Source organism: Vigna umbellata, chromosome 9 (assembly GCF_029865625.1).
Source record: "Vigna umbellata cultivar VRB3 chromosome 9, Vumbellata_1.0, whole genome shotgun sequence".
Classification (NCBI taxonomy): Eukaryota; Viridiplantae; Streptophyta; class Magnoliopsida; order Fabales; family Fabaceae; genus Vigna; species Vigna umbellata.
Genome location: NC_142173.1, coordinates 39,940,192 through 39,964,127, shown reverse-complemented (window position 1 = coordinate 39,964,127; position 23,936 = coordinate 39,940,192). Strand labels below are relative to the sequence as shown.

The 23,936-nt window shown below is 35.2% G+C and overlaps 1 protein-coding gene across 1 annotated transcript; it reads left to right on the top strand.

The window, feature by feature from the left end:
* The first annotated feature begins 417 nt into the window (after positions 1 to 417).
* On the top strand, positions 418 to 23,451 carry LOC124820691 (uncharacterized). The gene is made up of 20 exons (XM_047292438.2): positions 418 to 665; positions 1,140 to 1,969; positions 2,146 to 2,352; positions 2,500 to 2,561; positions 3,057 to 3,513; positions 4,237 to 4,437; positions 4,709 to 4,964; positions 5,352 to 5,592; positions 5,694 to 5,863; positions 5,948 to 6,520; positions 9,769 to 9,938; positions 16,317 to 16,533; positions 16,618 to 16,818; positions 17,568 to 17,684; positions 17,931 to 18,173; positions 18,843 to 19,047; positions 19,654 to 19,865; positions 21,847 to 21,998; positions 22,504 to 22,753; positions 22,874 to 23,451. Exons 2-20 carry the CDS (start codon positions 1,152 to 1,154, stop codon positions 23,129 to 23,131), a joined length of 5,010 nt encoding a protein of 1,669 aa, XP_047148394.2. The 5' UTR covers positions 418 to 665; positions 1,140 to 1,151; the 3' UTR covers positions 23,132 to 23,451.
* Positions 23,452 to 23,936: the final 485 nt, after the last annotated feature.

Genomic DNA, 23,936 nt, shown 5'->3' with positions numbered 1-23,936 from the left:
ATAACTAACGAAGTTAAAAAATAATAAAGATAAATTTATATTCAATTTTTACTTTTAATTTCCTTATCTTTCTCATTGTTTTTGAATTATGTTTTCAAATAACCTTTAAACTTAGTGTAACCTTTAATTATACAAGTTTTATTTTATTTCAATTCAATCTCAAATTTAACATATTAATTTCAATACCATAAAAATAATTTATTTAATTAAAATATATAAATTAAAAATAAATACTAAGAATGAATTGAAAATTGTGAATTTCCAACATTTTAAAATAATTTAAAAAATAACAGACAATCAATATCCCGAATAAAAAAATAAAAAGACTAAATCATAATTTAACCAAACAATTAAAGATGGGTAAAATTTAATATAGGAGAGGGGTTGAAGGGTGATGTTGGGAAGATGAAAGCGGATCCAAGATCTCTGGATTCGTTGCAAACAACGTTTGCGGCTGTAACAACAACAGCGTCCAACACTTTCACTCACAGAAACATAGACAAACACACTTTTATTTTGTTTTCGCATTCTATTTATCTATCAATCTTTCTGTTTCTCTCTCCAGCTTCATTCCCAATTTCCCAAACTCGCGCGTGTGACTCACTCTCTGCTGCATGCTCTTTCTCGCTCGCTTCCCAAATTCATGCTCTCTTCACTCTTTTCAGGTTCCAATTCTAACCCCCTTTCACATTTTCCCATGCAAAAATTCACGTGCAAAACTCACTGCTCTATAGGGTCTCTCAAAATTATCTCAAGTTTCTGACTTTCTGTATTAGGCTATGGCGGTGCAATTGATCACTTGCTTTTACCCCTTTGATTCAGTTGACCCTCTGTTCTTTCCAATTTCTTGTTCCGTAGTTGCGTCCACGAACTCCTGAATGTTTATCATTCAATCTTCCTTACTTTGCCTTATGATATGCTTAATTCTTGTTAATTTTGTTCTTGACTTTCTATTATGACAAGGTGTTTCTTTTGTTTTTCTTGATTGTGTTGTTTTCATAACCGAAGTGTTAGAGATAAGAAGTCTTTGAGTTGTTTGGCTCCATGTTGAGCTTCATTTTCAAGTCTGTAAAATCATGAGTAATCTTTGTATTGTATTATGTTAAGAAATATAGCTTAGCAACTTTTGTTTTTGCTAGTGGTGAAAAGTGATGGGTAGGCGAAAAAGTAAACCACATCGAGCAGGTGGGATAATACTAGACCCAGATGCTTCTGCCGAGACAGAATTGAATAAACAAAATGCTGTAGAAGGAGGGGAAGAAGCAAAAGGTAGTTCTGGTGGCATTGATAAGCCTTATTTTGTGGAGGTTGCTCGGTTGGATTGGTTGTCGGGTGAACACCTTGATATTTCTGAGGTTGTTTTGAGGGATTTAAAATTGAGTGAAGGTTTTTCTGGTTTTGAGTTGGCTGAGGATTTTTGTCGGGATCAGCAGTACTTGTTAAGATTTCGAGTATGTAATGTAAGTAATGTTCTTGGTCGAATTAAATTAGGTCATTGGCCTGTGTTACCCTATACTGATATTCATCTGGAGTTTGCAAGAAGAGTTACCGTTGATCATGAGGAAACTTATACAGTGTTGTTATCTGGTGTTTTTGACGGACCTGATGAAGGTGTTACTGGGCTTCTTCACTTGGCAAGTTTGAAGTTTGTTACACTGAGGCCAGTTCTTGGGGTTGGGCTTTCTGAGGAAATTTCCTCCCTCAGGGTAAGGGTTGAGGTACTAAAGAACGGCTTCAATGCATGTGAGTCGCTTCTTGATACTTCTAGACAACTATGGAAAAAGAGTATGGTAAATGTAATGTCTTGGTTGCGTCCAGAAATAATGACTTCAGAAGTTAGGTATGGGTTCTATAGCTGTATGAAAATGGATGGTGATCCACAGACAGAGATGGTAGATGACACTTGCAGGTCAAGGAAACATGCAAGGTTTGATCCTGCAGGTTTATATGAAGCCATTAAGCCTTCAAAGTAAGTTAAACATTCTCTTTGGCCTTGGATTCTAATTTAAGGATAGAATAGTTGGTACAATGGTCATTTGATCATACAATCATACTTCAATCTTCACCGAGGTCTAGTGATAGTCAATCTCATCTCAAACATTCTGTGTAGCCTTTTTGTTTATCTTTCATATATCTTGTGTACAGAGCAGAGCCAATGATTGAAGATGACATACCAGAGTTACTTCCTAAACTGAGGCCATATCAAAGGCGTGCAGCTTTTTGGATGGTAGAAAGAGAGAAAGCAGTGGAAGAAAGTCAGGGTGAAAGAGAAAGAAATCAGTTTCATTCTCCACTATGCATACCTGTGGATTTTCTGGACACCAGTTCTCAAATGTTTTTCAATCCATTCAGGTAAGTTTTGTCTATGAGTTTTCAAAATATAATATCCACGCATTCTTTTTTATTGTATTATTCATGAAAGGCTGGTCACTCTACCCCCCAACTATTATGAATTCATTCTCTCTTCCCTTGTGCTTATTTGAATTACAATGGCTTCAGTGGAAATATTTCATTGTACCCAGAGACTTCTTCGCCTTATGTATTTGGAGGCATTCTTGCTGGTAGGTCCCAACCTATGTTGCATATTTCATTTTTTTTCCTCACATCATCTTGTAGATCTTTGCTACATTCTAGTTTGGATAGGTTCTAGATATTTACTACTGTAGAGAAACTACTGTTTTATATATAAAGAAAGTCCTTTTTCTTGTTGGCCTCTTTTGACATATTGAATTGACTGTTTACAGTCAAATTTATTGCATAATGAATAGTCCATTGGATCTTGTGGCTTTAGGATCACGAGTCCACTGATAGAATCTTGCTGTTGAAATTCTATCAATTTCTGTTTATATCAAATGTTTTTATGAACCATTCTTTGCCATCCACCAATACCTTAGATTTTATGGAGAGGTTGGTCTTTGACTTAGTATCATATTATAGTTGGTATTTATATATGATATTATTGACAAACTATGTGGGTGTTTTATGCATATAGTTTTCCATTTTCCAATACAATTGAAAATTCAGTCTTCTATGACTAATTTATTTTGATGCAACAGATGAGATGGGCTTGGGAAAAACTGTTGAATTGCTTGCTTGCATCTTTACTCACCGTAGATCAGCATCTGGAAGTGACATATTATTTGATTTAGAGCCACAAATTAACACTGACCAAAAGGTCACTTTGAAGAGAGTTAAAAGAGATCGTGTGGAGTGCATATGTGGAGCTGTGAGCGAAAGTCTTAAATATGAAGGACTGTGGGTTCAGTGTGACATTTGTGATGCTTGGCAACATGCGGATTGTGTTGGTTATTCACCTAAAGGAAAATCTTTGAAATCAAAACAAGGATGTGAAAGCAAGACATATAAAACTACAGTGGCTGTGAGGGATGGAGAATATGTATGTCATATGTGCTCTGAACTAATTCAAGCTACTGAATCTCCTATTGCCTCTGGCGCCACTCTCATTGTCTGCCCTGCTCCTATTCTGCCCCAGTGGCATGATGAAATTATACGGTATAAGTTTTTCTTGATCAAAACTACGAATGCTCTTTTTTTTTGTGTGTGTGAGCATGTGTGTTGCCTTTAGGAGGACTTGATCCTCCTACCTTATTTAATTCTGGGCAAGGTCCTGCTTTTAGGTCTTACAAAATGGTTTAAGGCCTAACTCAATTTTACAAGACTAGTTTGTAAGTGAGGATTGTTCTCACTTATATATTGTATTTTGACACTGTTAGGTTTCTGAGTTTCACAACTCCCACTCACTCAAAGGCAATCAAACAAGAAAGAACAAAGGAATAGTATGAATTTCACTGTGATTGTATGTATTTACTGTAACATATAACGAAATACAATAATGGGAGCCTAATCCCCCTCAACAAGGTCCAAGACCTGTTTACACAAAAGTATATGGCTAGCTGCCTTCTAACAGTGAATAGAACTCTATTTATATAAGATCTCCCATCCTGCCTTTCCTAACCGCTCTCTCATTTTTCCGCCTTTCTTAACTGCTCTCTCATTTCCTCTTCCTTCTATCCTCTTACCTTAGATCCTATCAGATACTGTCTATAGTCAACTTGGGACTTGGGTTTTCTGCATATCCTGTGTGGACTTGGAAGTAATGTGCTTGCTCCATGCTTTAGTATGTTCTGTGAAGTATGATTTCAAACTGTAACACCGTTTTAGTTTTTTAATTTGTTATAGTAAAAACGTTCTCATTAACTTTGTTTGTCATTATAGCCATACACATCAAGGCTCCTTGAAAACTTGTGTCTACGAAGGTGTGCGAGAAACATCTTTTTCCAATGCGTCTGTGATGGATATCAGTGATCTTGCTAGTGCTGACATTGTATTAACTACATATGATGTGCTTAAAGAGGATTTGTCTCACGATTCTGATAGGCATGAAGGTGATCGGCACTTTCTGAGGTTTCAAAAAAGGTTTGCCCTAAAGATTGCCATATTCCCCCTTTGCTATATATTATATGTAGGATAATTTATCCATACATTTCAAGACGAGTTTATGAGTTTGGTTGATCTTTTCATCCATCAGGTTTTGACTGTGTCTTTGAGGTGTTATATTTTGTTTATGATTTCTAATTTTAAACCTTTTCACAAACCATCCTCACTAATGTTATATTTTAGAAAAAATTTAGATCTCAGTATGTCTATTATGGTCCCAAGTTTTTTAGTAGCCTCTTTTTTCTTGTAGGTACCCTGTCATCCCAACTCTTCTTACGAGAATATACTGGTGGAGGGTTTGCTTGGATGAGGCACAAATGGTGGAAAGTAGTACTACAGCTTCCACTGAAATGGCTCTAAGACTCCATTCAAAGTATCGATGGTGTATTACTGGTACCCCAATTCAGCGAAAACTTGATGACTTATATGGACTTCTAAGGTTCCTTGTAGCCAGTCCTTTTGATACATACAGGTGGTGGACTGATGTTATTAGAGATCCTTATGAGGTATTTTCTTTTTAAGTTAATTTTTATGAACTGGTGCTGACTGACTTTCCTTATTACTAGTTTTTTTTTTCCTTCTATTTTATACATAAAAAAATTGAATATCAACTTGGAGTAAGCTATATTTCCGTATGGTCACCTAATTACCACAGACAATATAATAATCTTGGACTCTTTGCAGGTAGAGTGAATACAGAAATTCAAGTCCAAATTTTATTCTCATTTGACATGCTATAAACCTTACGTGTATAGAGACAATCAATATACCTTTTTGCAATTTCATTTTAGTTGAGACATCTCTAGTTTTGTCATGTCCTGCATCTCAGCAGAGTTCAGAAAGGTTTGTGAATTTGTCTTACTTAGCTTAGCTATCACTCCATACTTATGCAGAAGGGAGATGTGGGAGCTATGGAATTTACACACAAAGTTTTCAAACAAATCATGTGGCGTTCTTCTAAGCAACATGTTGCTGATGAATTGTACCTTCCGTCCCAAGAGGAGTGTCTCTCTTGGCTTACACTCTCACCAGTAGAGGAGCACTTTTACCAGAGGCAACATGAAACTTGTGTTAGAGATGCTCATGAAGTTATTGAAAGTTTGAGAAATGATATTCTTAATAGAAAAGGCCAAGGTTTTTGCCCAGTGCTGTGTAATTTCGTTTTATAAGTCCTTTGAAAGAAAATGTGTATCCATGGTAATGATTGAACTTGCAATATTTGATGCATATTCCAGATTCTATCTCTTTGCAAAGCTCCTCTGATCCTTTAATCACTCACACCGAGGCAGGGAAGCTACTGAATGCTTTGCTGAAGCTTCGTCAAGCTTGTTGTCATCCCCAGGTTGGAAGTTCTGGGTTGCGTTCCCTACAGCAGACACCAATGACTATGGAAGAAATACTAATGGTATGTTACTTGGAAGGATCTTTGATTTGGTTTTACATACAATATACAAATGTAAATCAATTTTTTATGGAACATAATCTGTAGGTTCTTATAAGCAAGACCAAAATAGAAGGTGAGGAAGCTCTCAGGAAGTTAGTTATTGCTTTGAATGCACTTGCAGCTATTGCTGCAATACAAAATGATTTTTGTCAAGCTACATCACTGTACGGTGAAGCTCTTGCTTTGGCTGGAGAGCATGCTGAAGATTTCCGCCTGGATCCTTTGTTAAATATCCACATACATCATAATCTTGCCGAAATACTTCCACTTGCTTCAAACTTTTCTTTAACATTGGCATCCAAAGGCAAACAATTATCTGAAAGTTCTGAATTTAAGATGACCAAAAGGCATTTAATTTTAAAGGTTGACAGTTGTCATGTGAAGAGGCAAAGAATAAGTGGTTGTGATGACATAAATGCAACTGTGCCGTCTTCAGAACCATCAAATGTTAGCCTTTTGGAAAATGACGCAAAGGAGGATCAGGAATTTGATAATTTATCAGCCAGTTCTGTCGAATCTCTGATAGCAGAATGTGAAGATTCAAAACAGAAATTCTTGTCTGTCTTCAGTTCAAAGCTATCTATAGCCCAGCAGGAGTTTCAAAGTTCTTACTTTCAGGTAAATATCTTCAATGGATCTTAAGGAAGAATTTGTTCACTTATATTGAACTTTGGGAACAAAGCTATTCAATACGACATTGATTCCTAATACACAGTTTGTCCTCCATTGATTTAAGCCACAACAACCATTTCTATGATCATTTAAATGACTTTTTTGAATTTGTACAAACTAACACCTTTTATATGAGATTGATAAATATAGTGATGCTGGTATTGGATGATCCTTATTAGGAAAAACCCCAGTCCTAAATAGGCTAGAGATAGAACCTAGAAAGAGAATATAAGTGGGGAACAACCCTTGTCGTCATATAAGTCAATTTTGTAGAGTTGAGTTAGACCCAAACTCACATTCTATGATGGCATCAAAGCTTATCTCAAATCAGTTATAAGGGTCACCCACTGTATTATCTACTCACTCAGCCCAATAGAGTTGTTGTGCATGAGGGCGTGTATTTGGCAAAACTAATAGAGCTTGAATAGATATAAGTGGGAAAAAGCCTTCTCTCAACAAGTTGATTTGTGGAGTTAAGTCTAAACTCACATTCAAAGAGTCCTCCTACACGTGATCTAAGGCTAAATTAAGAAATACTTAAGGAGAGTAGATATGTGGAGGATTCAAGATGAATTCCTTCCTGTCTTGTTAGCTCATAGAAGGACCAAAGTTGTTATCCTTGGTTGGGAGCATAGGATCATACAATGCTCTTATATTTTTGTAATATTAGAGTTCTTGAGAGAGAGAGAATGGGAAAGGAAGTGAAACTAAAAATTATCCCGGTTTGTATTCAATTCAATTGATTTACAAGAGTCCTTTTATATAGAACAAAGAGAAAGGTACAACTGTCATAGTAATAGCTAACAAGCCTAACTAACTGAATAACGAAAAGTTTTAACAAAACGATGAATAGCATGGAATTCAAAGTAAACAAAATTTTCCTTAACAAGTTTACTGATGCTAGTTAGACTTTTACTGATAGTTGGATCAAGAATTATATGATTAAGGGCTAAAGAAATGTAATGATTATTAGGAGCTGAAAAATAGGAGGATCCAAAGGATTGGATTCACAATCCTTCGCTATTACCAATGTAATATGTTGAACATTGTGGTGAATGTTCTGACTATATCCGGTGATATGTAAGAAGCATTAGGGAATGAGTTGGAATCAGAATTTTGAATGTTGGGAGTAGGCAATGAACCTGCTCCAGTTATGGTTACCAAACCATCAGGGGGGTGTTGTAATTGCTACAAAGGAGGACACTAGTTGGTTGAAGGATATACAAGAGGTGGAGCAGAGCTTGTTGGTGTTGAGGAAAATGTGAGTATATATTGTAATGAGCAAATGGATGAAAGTTTCTCTAGAAAATATGGCTTGAATTTCGTTGAGAATTTAAGTAAAAAACTAGACTTTAGTGGGAGCTCAATAATTTTAATTGTTGTAAGTAGGATATTAAATGCATTCCTAGAAGTTGGTAGAATATTAAATGTATTACTAGAAGCTAATAAAAGTTGTTAGAAGATTCTAGAGATCTCTTTGTAATTATTACTTCAGGATTAGGGTTCTCTATATAGAGACTGATGTATGTTTTCAAATGAATCAATTGAATAGAAATCTTCTTTATTTCATATTAATTCTTTCAAGTCTGATCAAACTGGTGATAGCAAAGGGAAGCAATAGGTCCATACTTGGCACTTCATATTAGCAAAGTGTCCTCCATGACCACAATCACCACCTCTATAATCATAGTTGCAACCACCACGGAAGGAAGAAGATCCTAGAAAACTAGTGAGCTTTTGCATCTTGGTTCTGCATATTCTAAGTCGTCACTTCAGCAGTTCTTCGTTCTTCAAAATTGAATCAGGCATTGGTGCTTGAATTAGATTAACAGAAGCACAATCAAGAACAACTTTCTTTTGAAACTTTTTAAGCCGAGACTCGTGCACTAGAAGAACTTCAGCTTCTTCAATAAGATGTTCAAGCCTACTTTCAATAACAAAAATAACATATTCATAGTCTTGAGGCAAACCTTTAAGGATCACATCAATGTGTTCTTGAAGAGAAACAATATTCCCACTATTAGAGATAAATGTAAGCATTCAGTTATTCAACTGGATGTTAGTTATCTGGGTTTTTCTGTTTTCTGCCATGATTAGTGTGTAACTACTGTAACCTCTCTTGAGCTTATATGTGCTCGGCTTGTGTCTTCTTCTTAATTAGTGAAATAATAAGCAGTTCTCTTTCTGTAACTATTTTCTGTTTTCTCTCGTACCAACATTCTGATACCTACAGAAGCACCCTTGCTCATGTCTATTTGTGAAAATGCTCATGAAGTTCATCCCAAACCTGATAGGAATGAACACTTTCAAGAATACGAGAAAGGACAATTGAAATAGCTTATATTGAAACCTTGTCAACAACATTTGTTTCCATGTCTATATGCTGGACTGATTTTTCCAGCTTCACAATCAGCTTAATAAAGAAATTGATGCAAAATAGACGGACTAAACATAGAGTGTTGAAGACAACACAATTTAATTCATGGTTCCACTTGTTCCTGCCAGCAAGAACTTACAATTATCTAGTTTCTCCAAAATCTTCACATAGGTTGTGAAGGAAGGGGAAGAAGGAGCAAATAGCTACAAAGAAACTTCAAGCTCTTTGTAATTGTTTGTATTCAATTCAACTAATTTACAAGAGTCTCCTTATATAAAACAAAGAGAAAGGTTCAACTGTCATAATAACAGTTGGCATGTGTACTAACTAACTACATAACTAAGTTTAGGTACTAACAAACTAATAGGAAGCTAAAAAACATATTAGCCATCTGAGTAATACAATACTCACATGTAATGATTTTTTTTCTTCAAAATCAATGCACATCTCCCTTTTGTTTAGATAGTAAGTTGATTCCTATAAAAGACTAACCATATACCTTGGTTTGCCCAGTTCATTTTCATTCAAATTGAGTCACTGTATTCGCGCCTGCCTTCTGTTTTCATAGTTAAAAAGGGAAAGAATGCAAGATGTGTTGCTTATAGAGGTGAAAAAAATAAATATGATCACTAATTTTGTTTCATTTTGAGGTAAGCAATTTTTATGTTAATTAGTAACTACATGAGATATAAAGTAATACCAAATCATGTTAAGATGCTTTATTATGTTAAAATTGTGAAGGTCGAATCTGCTCGAGTTTTTTTTTTCCCTTTCTTTCATGATATTTTCTGTAAATGACATTTGTATTTTTTTGTAGGTCAGTAATGCTTATCAAGACAGTCGAACACATCAAAATTCATTTTGGTGGTTAGAAGCACTCCATCATGTTGAGCAGAGCAAAGAGTTCTCCTCTGAGTTGATTAGAAAGATTGAAGAAGCCATATCAGGAACTTCAAGCAATTCAAAGTCATCAAGAATAACTGCTCGGTCAGTCAGGCTTTGATTATTAAACACAATTGTCAAGTACTACAGTTTTACATTATCCATATACTTGACTTTCTGAGTTATGCTTGATCTTTATATGTAGATTCATCATAAAACAGTTGCTAAATGTAATACATTTAAAACTGATTTCAACAACATACAATATCTAGTTATAATCAATGTTCTAATATATATAGTTATTAGTAGTCATTTTCATATATGTTGTTGATGAATGGTGGACTTTAAGCCTAACTTTTACAAAACTGTCTTGAAATGGCGATGGCGGCAGACAGAGGCAGTTGCAGTGGCAGGGGTGACAAAAAAAATTGCCAAAGAACCCTAAGCTCTAGATACCATGTTGAATATAGTGAAAAATAGGTAAAGGAATAATCTCCCTTGTGTAGAAAATACATATAGGGTAATAAAGCGAATATCAACTAAACCCAAATTACAAATAATGATAGAAAAGAAATAAAAACAGATAAACAAAAGACAAAAGATAAAAGATAGGGTTAAATATGTTTTTAGTCTCTAAACTATCAAGCGAATTTGTTTTTAGTTCCTCTTTCAAACTAAGCTACATTTTGGTCTTTCTTCTTAAGGAAACCTTAATTTTTCGTCCTCCAAAAACAATGGCGTTAAAAATTAGCCGTGTGCCACGTCATTTTTTTTTCCTGCTTTTTCAATCCTTCCAAACGTTCAGCCAAGAGAGAAGAGAGAAGAGAAATGAGAGAAGAGAAGAGAGAGGGTTCTATTATGCCAGAGTTACTTCCCGCAGAAGGTTCTGTGTGGAATCTATAAGACAAATATGGGCAAAAGAGAAGAATAAATGCATAGGAAGAGAGAGAGACCGGAAGAGAGAGTATAATTTTAAATTGGTTGTTGGAGTGATTGATTTCTAGGAAATCATCAAAAGCGTTTCGTGGTAGCCTTGTTCTTCTACTTAGCCAAGATTCTGGAAAATCAAAATCTCCACGTAATCTTCTTCTAATCATATTCTTCTTTGTCACTCTAAGATTTTCGCCTTACCCTCGTCCCTCAACAACCAAACGGACTCTGTACTTCTCAATTTTGTTATGTATGCTCTGTCACGTGTTGGATTCAGACTTTCCTTCACGAATTGGGTTCCGGGTGGGGCGTAATTCGGGTTTTATTCTACGCCCTCGTTTTTGGGGTTTGATAGCTTCGTCTCTTTTGGGTCATTTTCTTCATTATCGCCTTTTGACAACGATAAGGGGGTGTTTTAGTCTCGGCCTCATTGATTGTTGCTCACGTGGGTCTGTTGTTCGAGTTGGGGTGCTTCTAACTAGGGTTTTCGAGGGGATCCGAGGTTAAAGTTCGTGTCTTTCTGCGAATATCTCTTTTGGGTATGTGCAAAGTTGAGCTGTTGATGCAGGGTTAAGGGCTGAATTGATTGATTAATTGATTTGAATTTTTAGCTCAAAATCTGTTTTGTTGTATGTTTTATTCTTCCGTTGGTTGGACTATTTTTCGGATTTAGTAATCTGAGAATTTATTAGGTTCCTAATCCAGAACCTTGTTGACCAGAACCACCATTGGAGGGAATCGAATTGGAAGGAAGAGCTTTAGAAGATAATGTGGAAATTGACGACGAGGTTGTGGCGGTGGACAGGAACGAAGATGCAAGGAAGGAGACGGTGCCAATGAGGGAGGGAGAAAAGCCGGGAAAGATTGACCCAGTGTTAGAAAAAAAAAATGACGTGGCACACCACCGTTAGCCACCTCAGCTGATTTTTAACGCCGTTGGTTTTGGAGGACGAAAAATTAAGGTTTCCTTAAGGAGAATGACCAAAATGTAGCTTAGTTTGAAAGAAGGATTAAAAACAAATTTGCTTGATAGTTTAGGGACTACAAACATATTTAACCCTAAAAGATAAGGTATCTAATATAGTTGTTAGAATCTGTTTTATTTTCGTTAGAATCTGTTTTATTTTTGTTAGAATCATTTTTTTTTAGTTATATTTTTTTGCTTATTTAACATATTATAATTATTGTGAATAATGGGGATATCCTTGAATCATAGGGATTTGGTTGTTTAGGAGTTATTATTGCTTCCTAATTATATGAAGTAGTAGCTATGATCAGAAGTGAAGAAAGTAGAAGGGGAATAATGCTAGAAACTCCAACCATGGAAAATTCAGCCATGGTAGCTACTGGATCGGCCATGATGGTTGACCCGAAAAGGAGGGAATAGCCAATATGGAGAAGAAAGGTGAAGGAGTGTGGTGTACCTTCTGTAACAAGCCTCACCACATTAGTGATAAATGTTGGAAGCTGCATGGAAAGCCACCTAGTAGAGATTGGGGATCCTAACATCGTGACAAGGAGTGGGGAAAAAAGGGAGACAACACTAGAAAGGATGGACATACACACATAGGTGCTGCAACCAATGAAGAAAACACAGGAGGAGTGCTTCCACTTAACTAGGATGAGGTAGAGTAGATGAAATCATTCCTCACCAAGTTGGATAAGTCACCAGGTAGTTTGGCGAGTTCCTTTCTTTTGGACTTAATGCCTCAAATAAAAACCCTAACCCATATTGGATACTAGATTTTGGAGCTACTGACCACATGACACCCCTACCTAAAAATTTCTCGTCTTACAACCTTTGCCCTAGCAACAAGAAAATATCCACAGCCGATGGCTCTATAATGACTGCAGCAGGTCAAGGAGCAACTCAAATAAGCCCATCTATAACCCTCAAAAATGTCCTTCATATTCCTAAATTGTCTGTCAATTTAGTTTCCCTAAAATTACAACATCTATGACAATGTTTGTATTTTACAGAACAAGTACTTGGGGAGGACAATTGGACATGCTAGAGAATAGAATGGCTTGTATTACTTGGACCATCCAAATTTGCCACCAGATCTGGAAAGTAACACCTCTTTTTTCTTGATTCAATAAAGACCAGCATCACTATCGCCTTGGAGATCCTTCCTTTAGGGTCATAAAATTATTATTCCCTTCCCTTTTTAGCAAATTAGATGTGGCAAGTCTCAATTGTGATGTGTGAACTTGTTAAGCACAAACATGTTCCTTTTCCAGTTAGTAATAATAAGAGCACTTTCCCCTTTTATTTAATTCATACAGATGTGTGGGGTCCGTCAACTGTCCCTAATGTTTCTAGTGCCCGTTGGTTTCTTACCTTTATAGATGATTGTACTCGTATCACATGGGTTTTCTTACTAAAACAAAAATCTTAAGTCAGCTATGTGGTTCAGCGTTTTTTCTCCATGGTAAAAAATCAATTTGGTGTTAGCATTAAGAGGATTAGATCCGATAATGCCAAAGATTACTTTAATCATGGGCTTATTTCCTTTTGTCAAAAGGAAGGCATCATTCATGAGTCATCTTGTGTCAAAACATCTCCACAAAATCGGATTGCTAAGAGGAAAAATGGACACCTTCTAGACCAAACGCGAGCCCTTCTTTTTCAACATAAGGTTCCTAATATGTTTTGGCGAGAGACTGTTCTCACTGCCTGTTATCTAATTATTAGACTACCTTCTAGTGTTCTAGCTTCCAAAAGTCCTATGGAGGTTTTGTCCTCTTTTTATCCTAATGTGTTCACATCTAATCACCTTATTCCAAGAATATTTGGGTGTGTTTCTTTTGTCCATGTGCACAGTAGTGATATAGGTAAACTTGATCCTACAGCCTTAAAGTGTGTTTTCATAGGATACTCATCAACATAAAAAGGATATAAATGCTATCACCCACCATCCAAAAAATTCTGTGTCATCCAAAAAATTCTGTGTCCAGAGATGTCACCTTTTTTGAACACCAAAGTTACTTTCACCAAGATCATCTTTAGGGGGAGATTGCAAGAAATGAAGATGATCTTCTTATGCTCCCTGATTTAAGTTTAGGACCAGAAATAGGGACTAAAAGTGTAACAACTGAGAAGGAACCCACTCAAGATGGAGCTAATGTCAGATTTGGGAAAAAAATGGTTTATACAAGGAAGACAAAGGCCATTCCAGAATCTGTCCATGTCCAACAATCCAACCCAGCATTACATGAGGTAACTAACCTTAATCTTTTAATCTCCATTGAATCAACCTCTGATTTTCAGAATCTGCAGGAACCTGAATCCAATTCAGCACCACTTTATGAGGACCTAGATATTCCAATTGCCCTTAGGAAAGAGACTAGGAAATGTACCACCAAGCTGCTGTACCCTCTAGCCAATTACTTATCCTTTAAAAACTTCTCACGTACCCATAAAGCCTTCCTCACAAGCCTAAACACCACAACCACACCTACCTCTTTATCTGAGGCAATGAGTGATAAAAAATGGAAACAAGCCATGGATGTGGAAATGGAAGCATTAGAAAAGAATAGTACCTAGGATTTGGTTGCTCTCCAAAATGGAGAAAAACCAATAGGGTGCAAGTGGGTATATACTATAAAATATAAGGTTGATGGGTCCATTGAGAGGTACAAAGCAAGGTTAGTAGCTAAGGGATTCACTCAAATCTATGGAGTGGATTACATGGAAATCTTTACTCTAGTTGCAAAAATGAACATAGTTAGGGTGATATTATCCCTAGCGGCTAATTATGGTTGGAACTTGCAACAATATGATGTTAAAAATGCCTTCCTTCATGGAGAAATTGAAGAGGAGATTTAAATGGAATTGCCCCCTGGATATAAGGGAAAAATAGCTACCAACACTGTTTGCAAGCTAAAAAAGGCTTTGTATGGGCTGAAACAATCACCACGAGCATGGTTTGGGAGGTTTACTAAAGTTATGATAGGTCTGGGCTTTAAACAAAGTCAAGGAGACCACAATCTGTTCATTAAACACTCTAAGTCAAGGGGAGTAGCCGTGTTACTAGTTTATGTGGATGATATTATAGTGAAAGGTGATGATGAGGAGGAGAAAAAACTGTTAGGCCAACATCTAGCCAAGGAATTTGAAATTAAGACCTTGGGAAAATTGAATTACTTTTTGGGAATTGAAGTGGCTCATTCTAAAAAAGGAATATTCATATCTCAATAGAAATACATCACTGATTTGTTGAAAGAAACTGGTAAGACAACATGCAAGCCTGCAAGTACACCAATTGATCCTAGGATAAAATTGGGAATTGCAGAAGAAGATATTGCAGTTGATAAGGAAATGTATCAAAGGCTAGTTGGTAGACTGATTTATTTATCTCACGCTAGACCTGATGTTGCATTCACCGTGAGTCTAGTTAGCAAATTCATGCACTAACCGAAGGAGGTTCACTTACAAGTTGCACTAAGAATTGTACACTATTTGAAAGGAACCCCAGATAGGAGAATTTTGTTTGAACGAAATGGGAATGTAAGTCTAGAAGTATATACAGATGCAGACTATGCAGGGTCAATTGTGGATAAGAGGTCAACTATGGGATATTGCACTTTCCTTGGAGGGAATCTCGTGACTTGAAAGAGTAAAAAACAAAATGTGGTAGCTAGATCCAGTACTCAAGCAGAATTTAGGGCAATGGCACAAGGGATATGTGAACTACTTTGGTTGAAGATCATCTTGGCAGACTCAGGAATAAAATTGAATGAACCAATGACACTATTGTGATAAAAAATCTGCTATTAGCATAGCTTATAATCTAGTGCAACATGATAGAACCAAACATACTGAGGTTGACAAAGATTTTATCAAAGAAAAATTAGACAGTGGTCTAATCTACACTCCATATGTCTTCACAAGACAACCTTGCAAATAGTCTAACGAAGGGACTAAACAGCAACAACTTTGAGAGTATTGTTTCCAAGCTGGGAATGAAAAATACTTATTCACCAGTTTGAGGGGGAGTGTTAGAATCTGTTTTATTTCTATCAAAATCATTGTGTTCTATTAGTTATATTTTTTTCCTTATTAACAGATTATAATTATTGTGAATAATGGGGATATCCCTGAATCATAGGGATCTGGTTGTCAAGGAGTTATTATTGCTTCCTAAAATAGCTTCCTAGCATTGTATATATATGGATTGTATTCTCAGCATTATAATAATATAAGATTCTACCCTAAATTGTGAGAATATCTAACACATACAATGCAGAATCCCATTTTAGTTTGTGCTGCAATTGAACTTAAATTATTAAGAGTGTGCAGTAATGATCAAACTTCTACATGTAACCACTTGGTTAGAGAGGCTTTGGTTCCATGTCAAATACGAATACCCAATAGCTTAAGCACTTAGTAAACTCTTATGAATGATTTTAAATCTCTAATACATGGCGTTGGGAGGGATGTTCTATTGTGCAACCAGATTTCAAAATTATTTACCAAGATATTTTGATAAATAGCTTCAAGTAAATTGACTGTGAGATTGCTATTACTGATGTGTGTTACTTTTAATCCAGTTTCCGAAGCATAAGCGCTCTAAAGTATCAAATTCAGACAGGTTTGGATCAGTTAGAGGCCTCTAGAAAAACACTACTAGATCGACTGTTAGAAATTGATCAGACAATGGAAAAACCAAAAGAGGAAGATATTGAACGTGTGGGTAAATGTCGAAATTGTCAGCCTAATTCTGACGGTCCCCCATGTGTTTTGTGCGAGCTAGATGAATTGTTTCAGGTTTACCACTTAATTTATCTGTCAGTTTTCTTCATCTTGTGTCTAATGAATGTAATATGGTCTTATGATTTATTTTTTCCTCAGGATTATGAAGCAAGACTCTTCGTTCTTAAGAATGAACGTGGAGGGATAATTTCATCTGCTGAGGAGGCAGTAGATTTTCAGAAGAAAAACTTTGCACTAAATCATTTCCTCTCAAAGCTATCACAATCTAGTAACAGTTCTACAACATCTGATATTGGTCATGAAGAATCAAAGAAAAGGAATGTTGGACAAAGAGTAGTGGTGAGTTACTTCATTTGATTGACATTTTCTTTGGGTCATAGACTACTGCAGATTTATTATACCTCTTCTCTCTCTCTCTCTCTCTCTCTCTCTCTTTCTCTCTCCTGTTGTTTTAAAAATGATACTTCTTTTTATTGATATAAGAGCATCTTCTGTAAGAGTCTTCTTAGAAACAAAGTCGTATTCTAATTTAAATGAATCCCACTACGTTACATCACTTCTCGACAACTCTTGCTATATGTTTATAAGTTTTGCTTCAATGCTGAGGTCATATAAGAACCCCATACTTCAATTTGTTAATACTTAAAAACAGAAGAACCCACAGTTGAAATATTTAATTTATTGTTAAGACCTAGTTCTTAAGCTTTCTCCAATTAGAGTTCCCTATAAGACCTGATGCTTAAATTTAGGAACCTTCTTAAGATCTCTGCATTGAAAATATTCAGTGTCTATTGAAAGAAAGTTTTGAATTGTTATAATACAAAAAATGAGATGAAAACGGAGAAAAGGACACCTGAAATATATCAATGGATTCAACACCATGTTCCATCATTGTCCAGGAAAATTCTCAATTTTTGAGAATTGTTGTATTACATTTTACTGTTATAAATGTTCCTTAATATATTGTTCCAAGGCTGACCATCAACAATGATTGGCTAATGTTTTCATTTCGAGCAAATTTGGTTAGTATTTTGAAACATGTAACATTGCCTTTTAGTCTTCCAAATTGATTATGTTGAGCTTTTTAGGTTTCAAGATCAGCATCTGAGTTGGAGCTAATTCTTGGAGTTATAAAGAACTACTGCAAGGCTCGATTAGGAAAGGACTCTGTCTCAGCTGCCACCAAAGATTTACATGTTTTTGAGGTACAGCTTTATGAAATATTTTTTATGGATAGGATTCCTCAAGGAGTAATTAAATTAATCTAGAGTGTTTTTATTTTCAATTTTTATCTTCTCTCCCAAAATACAAGTAAACCTTTTAAGGATCGTTTAATTGTCCTCAGTGAAAAAGTAATTGAGTGACAACTTTAAACCTCTTAAAAGCTAAGATTATCTGTAATAACAATTTTGATTGACTTAGTTCCTTTTCCTCTGTTGTTGACTTATAAGGGAATGCGAAAGGAGTTTGGCCATGCAAGGTCTTTGGCATTAGCTCAAGCTCAGTATCTGCGTGCACATGATGAAATAAAGATGGCTGTTTCCCGTCTGCACCTAAGGACAAGTGAAGATGATAAATCTCTCGATGCTTTAGGTGAAAATGAATTAGTTGCTGCTAGCTCCAACTTTTCCCACGAAAAGTTTATGTCATTGACCATGTTGTCCCAGACGAAAGGAAAACTCCGCTACCTAAAGGTATAACCCTTAGAATTTTGTATATATTAAAACTGTTTTCTCTTTATATATATATATATATATATATATATATATATATATATATATATATATATATATATTGAATCTTTTCATTAATAATTGATAGAGCTATAATAATATCCCTCATGGGCACCATATAACTATTTTTAGAGAGGTGGAGGTTCTATTACAAAGTGGTTAATTTAATCCTTGTAGTCTTCATTCTTCGTAGTTAATTTAAAAATTTTAGCACCAGGTGGAGTAGTTTATTGTTCATGCTTCAGTCTCACCAGAAGGTGGGTGGGGTAATATGTTTGAAACATAAAACCATTTTGAGAATTGGTTCTTGACAGTAATAATCATGAATTGCAATATGGTACGTGTGAAATAAATCTGAATGATCGTATAAGAGTTCATTTATAAACCTAAATCTGTTATAAGAAACTCGTATACATACGAAATTGAATGAATAGCCAAAGGAAACCTTTACTACCTAAAAGATTCAGTGATTCCCCATTTTGTCCTTGAGATTTTTTTTTACTTTTAGCTTCACAAGATTCCATTGTATATGGTTAAGATGTCTCATGTCTTGGTTTTAATTTCCCCACTAAGATTCCCTGGAATATATGATATTTCTTTTCTGACGTGGAAAGCTGAACCATTTTTCAGGGTTTAGTTCAATCCAAGCAAAAAAAGCAATTTGAAAGTCCAAACGGCTCTTCAATCTCAGTAGAAAGAACTGCAATGTCAAACTATACTGAAGAGAAGGCTGTACTTATAGCTAAAACTGATGATGAAACATGCCCAGTCTGCCAAGAAAAGCTAGGCAATCAGAAGATGGTTTTTCAATGTGGGCATGTCACATGCTGTAAATGTAAGAATTATACTAAGGAACTTTATATCGTCAGTCTTTAGTTGTGTTGGAGAGATCTAATAAAAGTCATTTGTCTTCATCTAGCAACCTAAGCTTTTAGGAGAGTTGGTTCTTGACATGATTTTGAAGCCTATATGATCAAGTAACTTAGATTTTTATCCTTGTTCATTTCATTCTTCTAAATAAAACGTTGAATTTCTATACGGTAAATATGAGTCTGTGTGTAAAAGGGCTCTAATGAAGCCATTCTATTGCCATTATCTAATAACTTAATATTTCAATCGCTTTTGATAATTTGTTGAGTCCTGCACGTACTTCAATCCGTTACCAGACATATAGTTGGTGCTATGTTATATAGAAAATATTTTGTTTCCTTTGTCTTTTATGCCTTACTAAAAAATACTGGTATACTGAATTAGCATTGATCATCTGGATTTCTCTATGTCCACATAGAACATGAAGAAGGCAAATAGTATCAGTATGCATAGCGTGTGCTTTTCTAGTATTACACTCATCCATCTGTGTTCAACAGACATATATAGCTAAACATTTATTGACATTGAAATGAATATGGTATGAAAATTAACTATGCATCTATTTTTACAGGTTTATTTGCTATGACTGAGAAAAGACTTCAAAATAGCAAGCTTCATAATTGGGTGATGTGCCCTACATGTCGGCAGCATACTGATTTTGGAAACATTGCCTATGCTGTTGACTCACAGAATGAATCTTCCAATCTTTCAGTGCTGCATACAATTAACAGCAGTGAAAAATGTGAAGCATCCATTAGTGTCAAAGGATCATATGGGACTAAGGTTTTTTTCTGCACAAGCTCTTAAATTCTATTGATACCCTTAAGATAGACAGCATAATTGCTTTCTACAAGTACACATGCCACTACACAGCATACACTTTGTTTTCTTAATTCTGAACTTTCGTGGATTTTTACTTTTTTGCACTGGATATTTACTTGTCATTGATAGGTACCCAAATTTATTTAAAACTGTAAAGATTTCCAAAACAGGTTCTTGGATGTTCACCCAGAAAAAACCAGACAACTTTATTAACAATGAAATAAGCATAGTAATCTAAACTGTTACACTAGACCTGGTCTTTTGAGAGGACCATACTCTCCCTAGCCTTCCTTTTACAAAACTTCCTAAAAACTACCAAAAACAACTGTCGACACAAACTTTATGTTAGGTTCCTGGGTTGGAAACCTAACTATCAACGCTCACAGTAAACAAAAGAACAAAGAAAGAATGAATTTTTGTATTGAAATTGAGAACAGAGTACATTGATAGCGTTAATGGAGGCCTAATCACCCTCTTAACCCTATCAGAGGCCTAATCCCCCTCTTCTGGCCAATGTCCAGATTTAAAATAATATTCGAAAAAACTCCCCTCACAGAATGACCAAAAGGCTTATTTATATTGTCTTTCTCCCCCTAACAGCCTAACAAACTATCCCGCTCTTTACTTCTATCCTAAACCCATTACCCATTATACCCTGCCACCCCATATCCTAACACTTTATAATAGTCTAAGACAACAAAACCTATCCACAAACCGTTATAACTGTTTGTCCCTTTTATTTCTCCTAATATAAACATTTCCCTTGAACCTAACAATACCCCCTCCATGAAGTTTAACCTTGTCCTCAAGGTGAAAAGCAGGAAACTCTTTATTGATGGCAGTAACATCTTCCTAGCTGTTTTCAATGGGTGGGATGTGTTTTCAACTGTTACTGCCTTCTTTTTTCCTTATTTTATAAACTGTATCAAACCTATCAACACTCCCTCCATGAAGGTGCACCTTATCCTTAAGGTGAAAGTCTGGAACTTCTTTATGAATGCAGGCAGCAGATTCCCCTGACTCCTGAATTTCCTTTTCCGAAGTAAGCAGGATATGGAGCTGTTTATTTTTGCAAGTATGATTAGGCCCAAACTTTTCATCACACTTGAAGCACAAGCCCTTTTTTATTTTATCTTGCAATTCTTCTTGGGACAATTTTTTAAATGGAGCCCCTCCTTGTTGAGTCCCAACAGGAGAACTATTGATAGTGCTCACACAGCCTTGAAACAATGATAAATGATAACTTTTTGTATCTAAACTGTCAATTTGATATCCTGATATAACTTGAGGAAAGAAGTAACTTGCTCATTACTGTAAACAGGAAAGAATTTGTTTAAAGAAAAAAATTCTTGATGAAATGAGATTTTATTTTTGACATTTTTTTTCAAAATTGAGAAAAATAAATATTTCATGCCATGGAAACCATGGCAAACGCATCATAAGTGAGTCTGTCTATGAACAGAATGTGATTACAAATTTGTGCTTGATACATATGCTAATAACCGGTTTTTTATCTTTAAATTTGTGATAATACATATTATAAATTGCTAAATAACTGATATGAATATCAATTGTTTGAGTATAGTTTATCATACTATGTTAGGAGGATTATGATCAATCTAATAAGTTTTATTTGGTCACAAAGTGTTTGTTTTGTGGTGTCTGTTACAATTTTGATATTGGCAAAGGGTTTAGGAAAATAGTCTATCATCGTAGAGACAGGGATACCATTCAAAGACTATTTACAAAAGAAGACTTTTTAAGATTGTTTTTAAAATTTAAATATCCATTAGAAATGTGTCTAACATTTCTCAAAATATTGTTGCTACATTTTACAGTGTAATTTTGCTTGCTTTAGAAAATAAGACATGCCTTGGCATATTTGATTTATACCATATCCCTTGTGCCCTCTAACTCTTGTATTCCTCATATTTTTCTGTAGATTGAAGCAGTCACAAGAAGAATCTTGTGGGTAAAGGCTAATGATCATAAAGCAAAAGTTCTTGTATTTTCAAGTTGGAATGATGTACTTGATGTATTGGAGCATTCCTTTACTGCCAATAACATTACCTTCATCCGGATGAAGGGGGGCAGGTATGATAATCTGTACAGTTACTATTTCTCCATTTATTTGTGTTTTTATGCTGGGCTATTAGATATTCATTTGGGGGTAAAATAAAATACCAGATAGGAAAAGAGAAGATTATGACTAAGATCCTATTGTGGTCCCGCACATTTATTTTCTCCCCAACACATTCCTAACTTTTTCTACCTTTTTTCATTTTGGGCTCACAAGGGTGTAATTTTCTTCAACTTGGTCTAGTTGTGTTGGATCTTAGATTCAACATACAAAACATGTCTCCCAACTATTAGAAGATTGAATTAGATTAAGTTGGATTGAATCGGATTGAGCTGTGGTTATCTCACCCAGTGAATAACCCTAGTATAATCCATAAAATTGGTTCAGAGGATTATTTCTTATGGAACCACCTAGGATTTGCTTTAGTTAATAAGAATGGCTGATGATCTGCTACTTGGACAATCAGCCTATGTCAACTTTCTTATACTGATGTTATTTTGGTTATGAATTTGAGTTCAGAAAAGCACATGTTGCCATCAGTCAATTTAGAGGAAAACAGAATGATACAAAAGGATGTGAGGGGTCAACACCAGAATCTATTCAGGTGTTGTTGCTTTTAATCCAACATGGTGCCAATGGACTCAATCTTTTGGAAGCACAGCATGTGGTTCTTGTAGAGCCATTGCTCAATCCAGCTGCTGAAGCACAAGCAATCAGTCGTGTTCATCGGATTGGACAAAAAAATAAGACCCTCATTCATCGTTTTATTGTAAGCACTGTTATATCTCTCTCCCTATCCTTCATGTGGTAACTATTATCCATTTTATATTGTTGTCGTAAAAATTCAACACATGAACTGTTCTTATAGTTTCATTCTTGTATCTATCAGGTCAAAGACACAGTTGAAGAGAGTCTATATAAATTGAACAGAAGCAGGAGCAATCATTCATTTATCAGTGGAAACACTAAAAATCAAGATCAACCTGTTTTGACCCTGAAGGATGTGGAAGCCTTGCTGTCTAGAGCACCTCTTACAATGCCAGAAAGTGAAGAAAATCCTAGCACAAACACAAATCTAAGACACTTGCCACCATCAGTAGCCGCTGCTATAGCTGCTGAGAAGAGACTTAATGAACAAAGGACATGATTTTGCTTCTCTCTTTGTTCCATAGATGGGTTGCAGTGCATTTCAAAGATGCCACTAAACACAAATGCAGTAATTTCAAGAGGCAAGAGGATATGCAATGCAATAATCTGTCAGCTGTAGATTCTTCCAACCAAAATTCTGTCTTATATTTATAAATTTATTTATTCTTGTACATAATTTTAGTGTATTAAGGTTTTAAGTGTTTAGTAGAGATCTGTAAAATATATATTAATCCTGTAGTACCTTTGTTACTCTCTCCATGTAAACTTCGTACACCCAAAATTGCGTCCCACTAATTAATTGACAAACTGTTTTATTTATTTTAGTCTTGCCAGCTAGTGTCTGAACAATCAGTGAAATGGGAAAATAAATAATAGAAATTATGAAATAGTGTTTTGGAAATCATGCAAGCTTTGTTACGTATTTTAAAAAAAAATTAGTTCGTTGATTTAGAAACAATACGAAGGTACCGTTTGTAACTTTTTTTAATTGAATTTAAGTTTCACCATCATAATTTGCCTAATTTTTAGTACAATTTTTTATTAAGTAAATTATTGAAGTAAAACGGGCAGATAATTAAGAATATTGATAATATTAATTTTCTAAACAATCACTTTCTAGAGAAAAATAAAACTTATTTAGATGATATCTATGCTAAGTTAATGACATCTGATTATAGAAGTACTTTGTTTTAGCAAAAGAAATTTGTTAATGTAAAACTCTAATTTTAATTGAGACACAATAACATCAATATTTAAAATATTGTATCTTTCAACTTTTTTATTTAAATAATTCAGTCACCTGC

What these genes read in the sequence shown, in the direction of transcription:
- LOC124820691 (XM_047292438.2), top strand. Translation starts at nt 1,152, where the DNA reads ATGGGTAGGCGAAAAAGTAAACCACATCGAGCAGGTGGGATAATACTA. An exon ending in CTATGGAAGAAATACTAATG is followed by an intron (nt 5,864 to 5,947) that starts GTATGTTACTTG and finishes CATAATCTGTAG; the next exon opens with GTTCTTATAAGCAAGACCAA. An exon ending in AGCTAGATGAATTGTTTCAG is followed by an intron (nt 16,534 to 16,617) that starts GTTTACCACTTA and finishes TTTTTTCCTCAG; the next exon opens with GATTATGAAGCAAGACTCTT.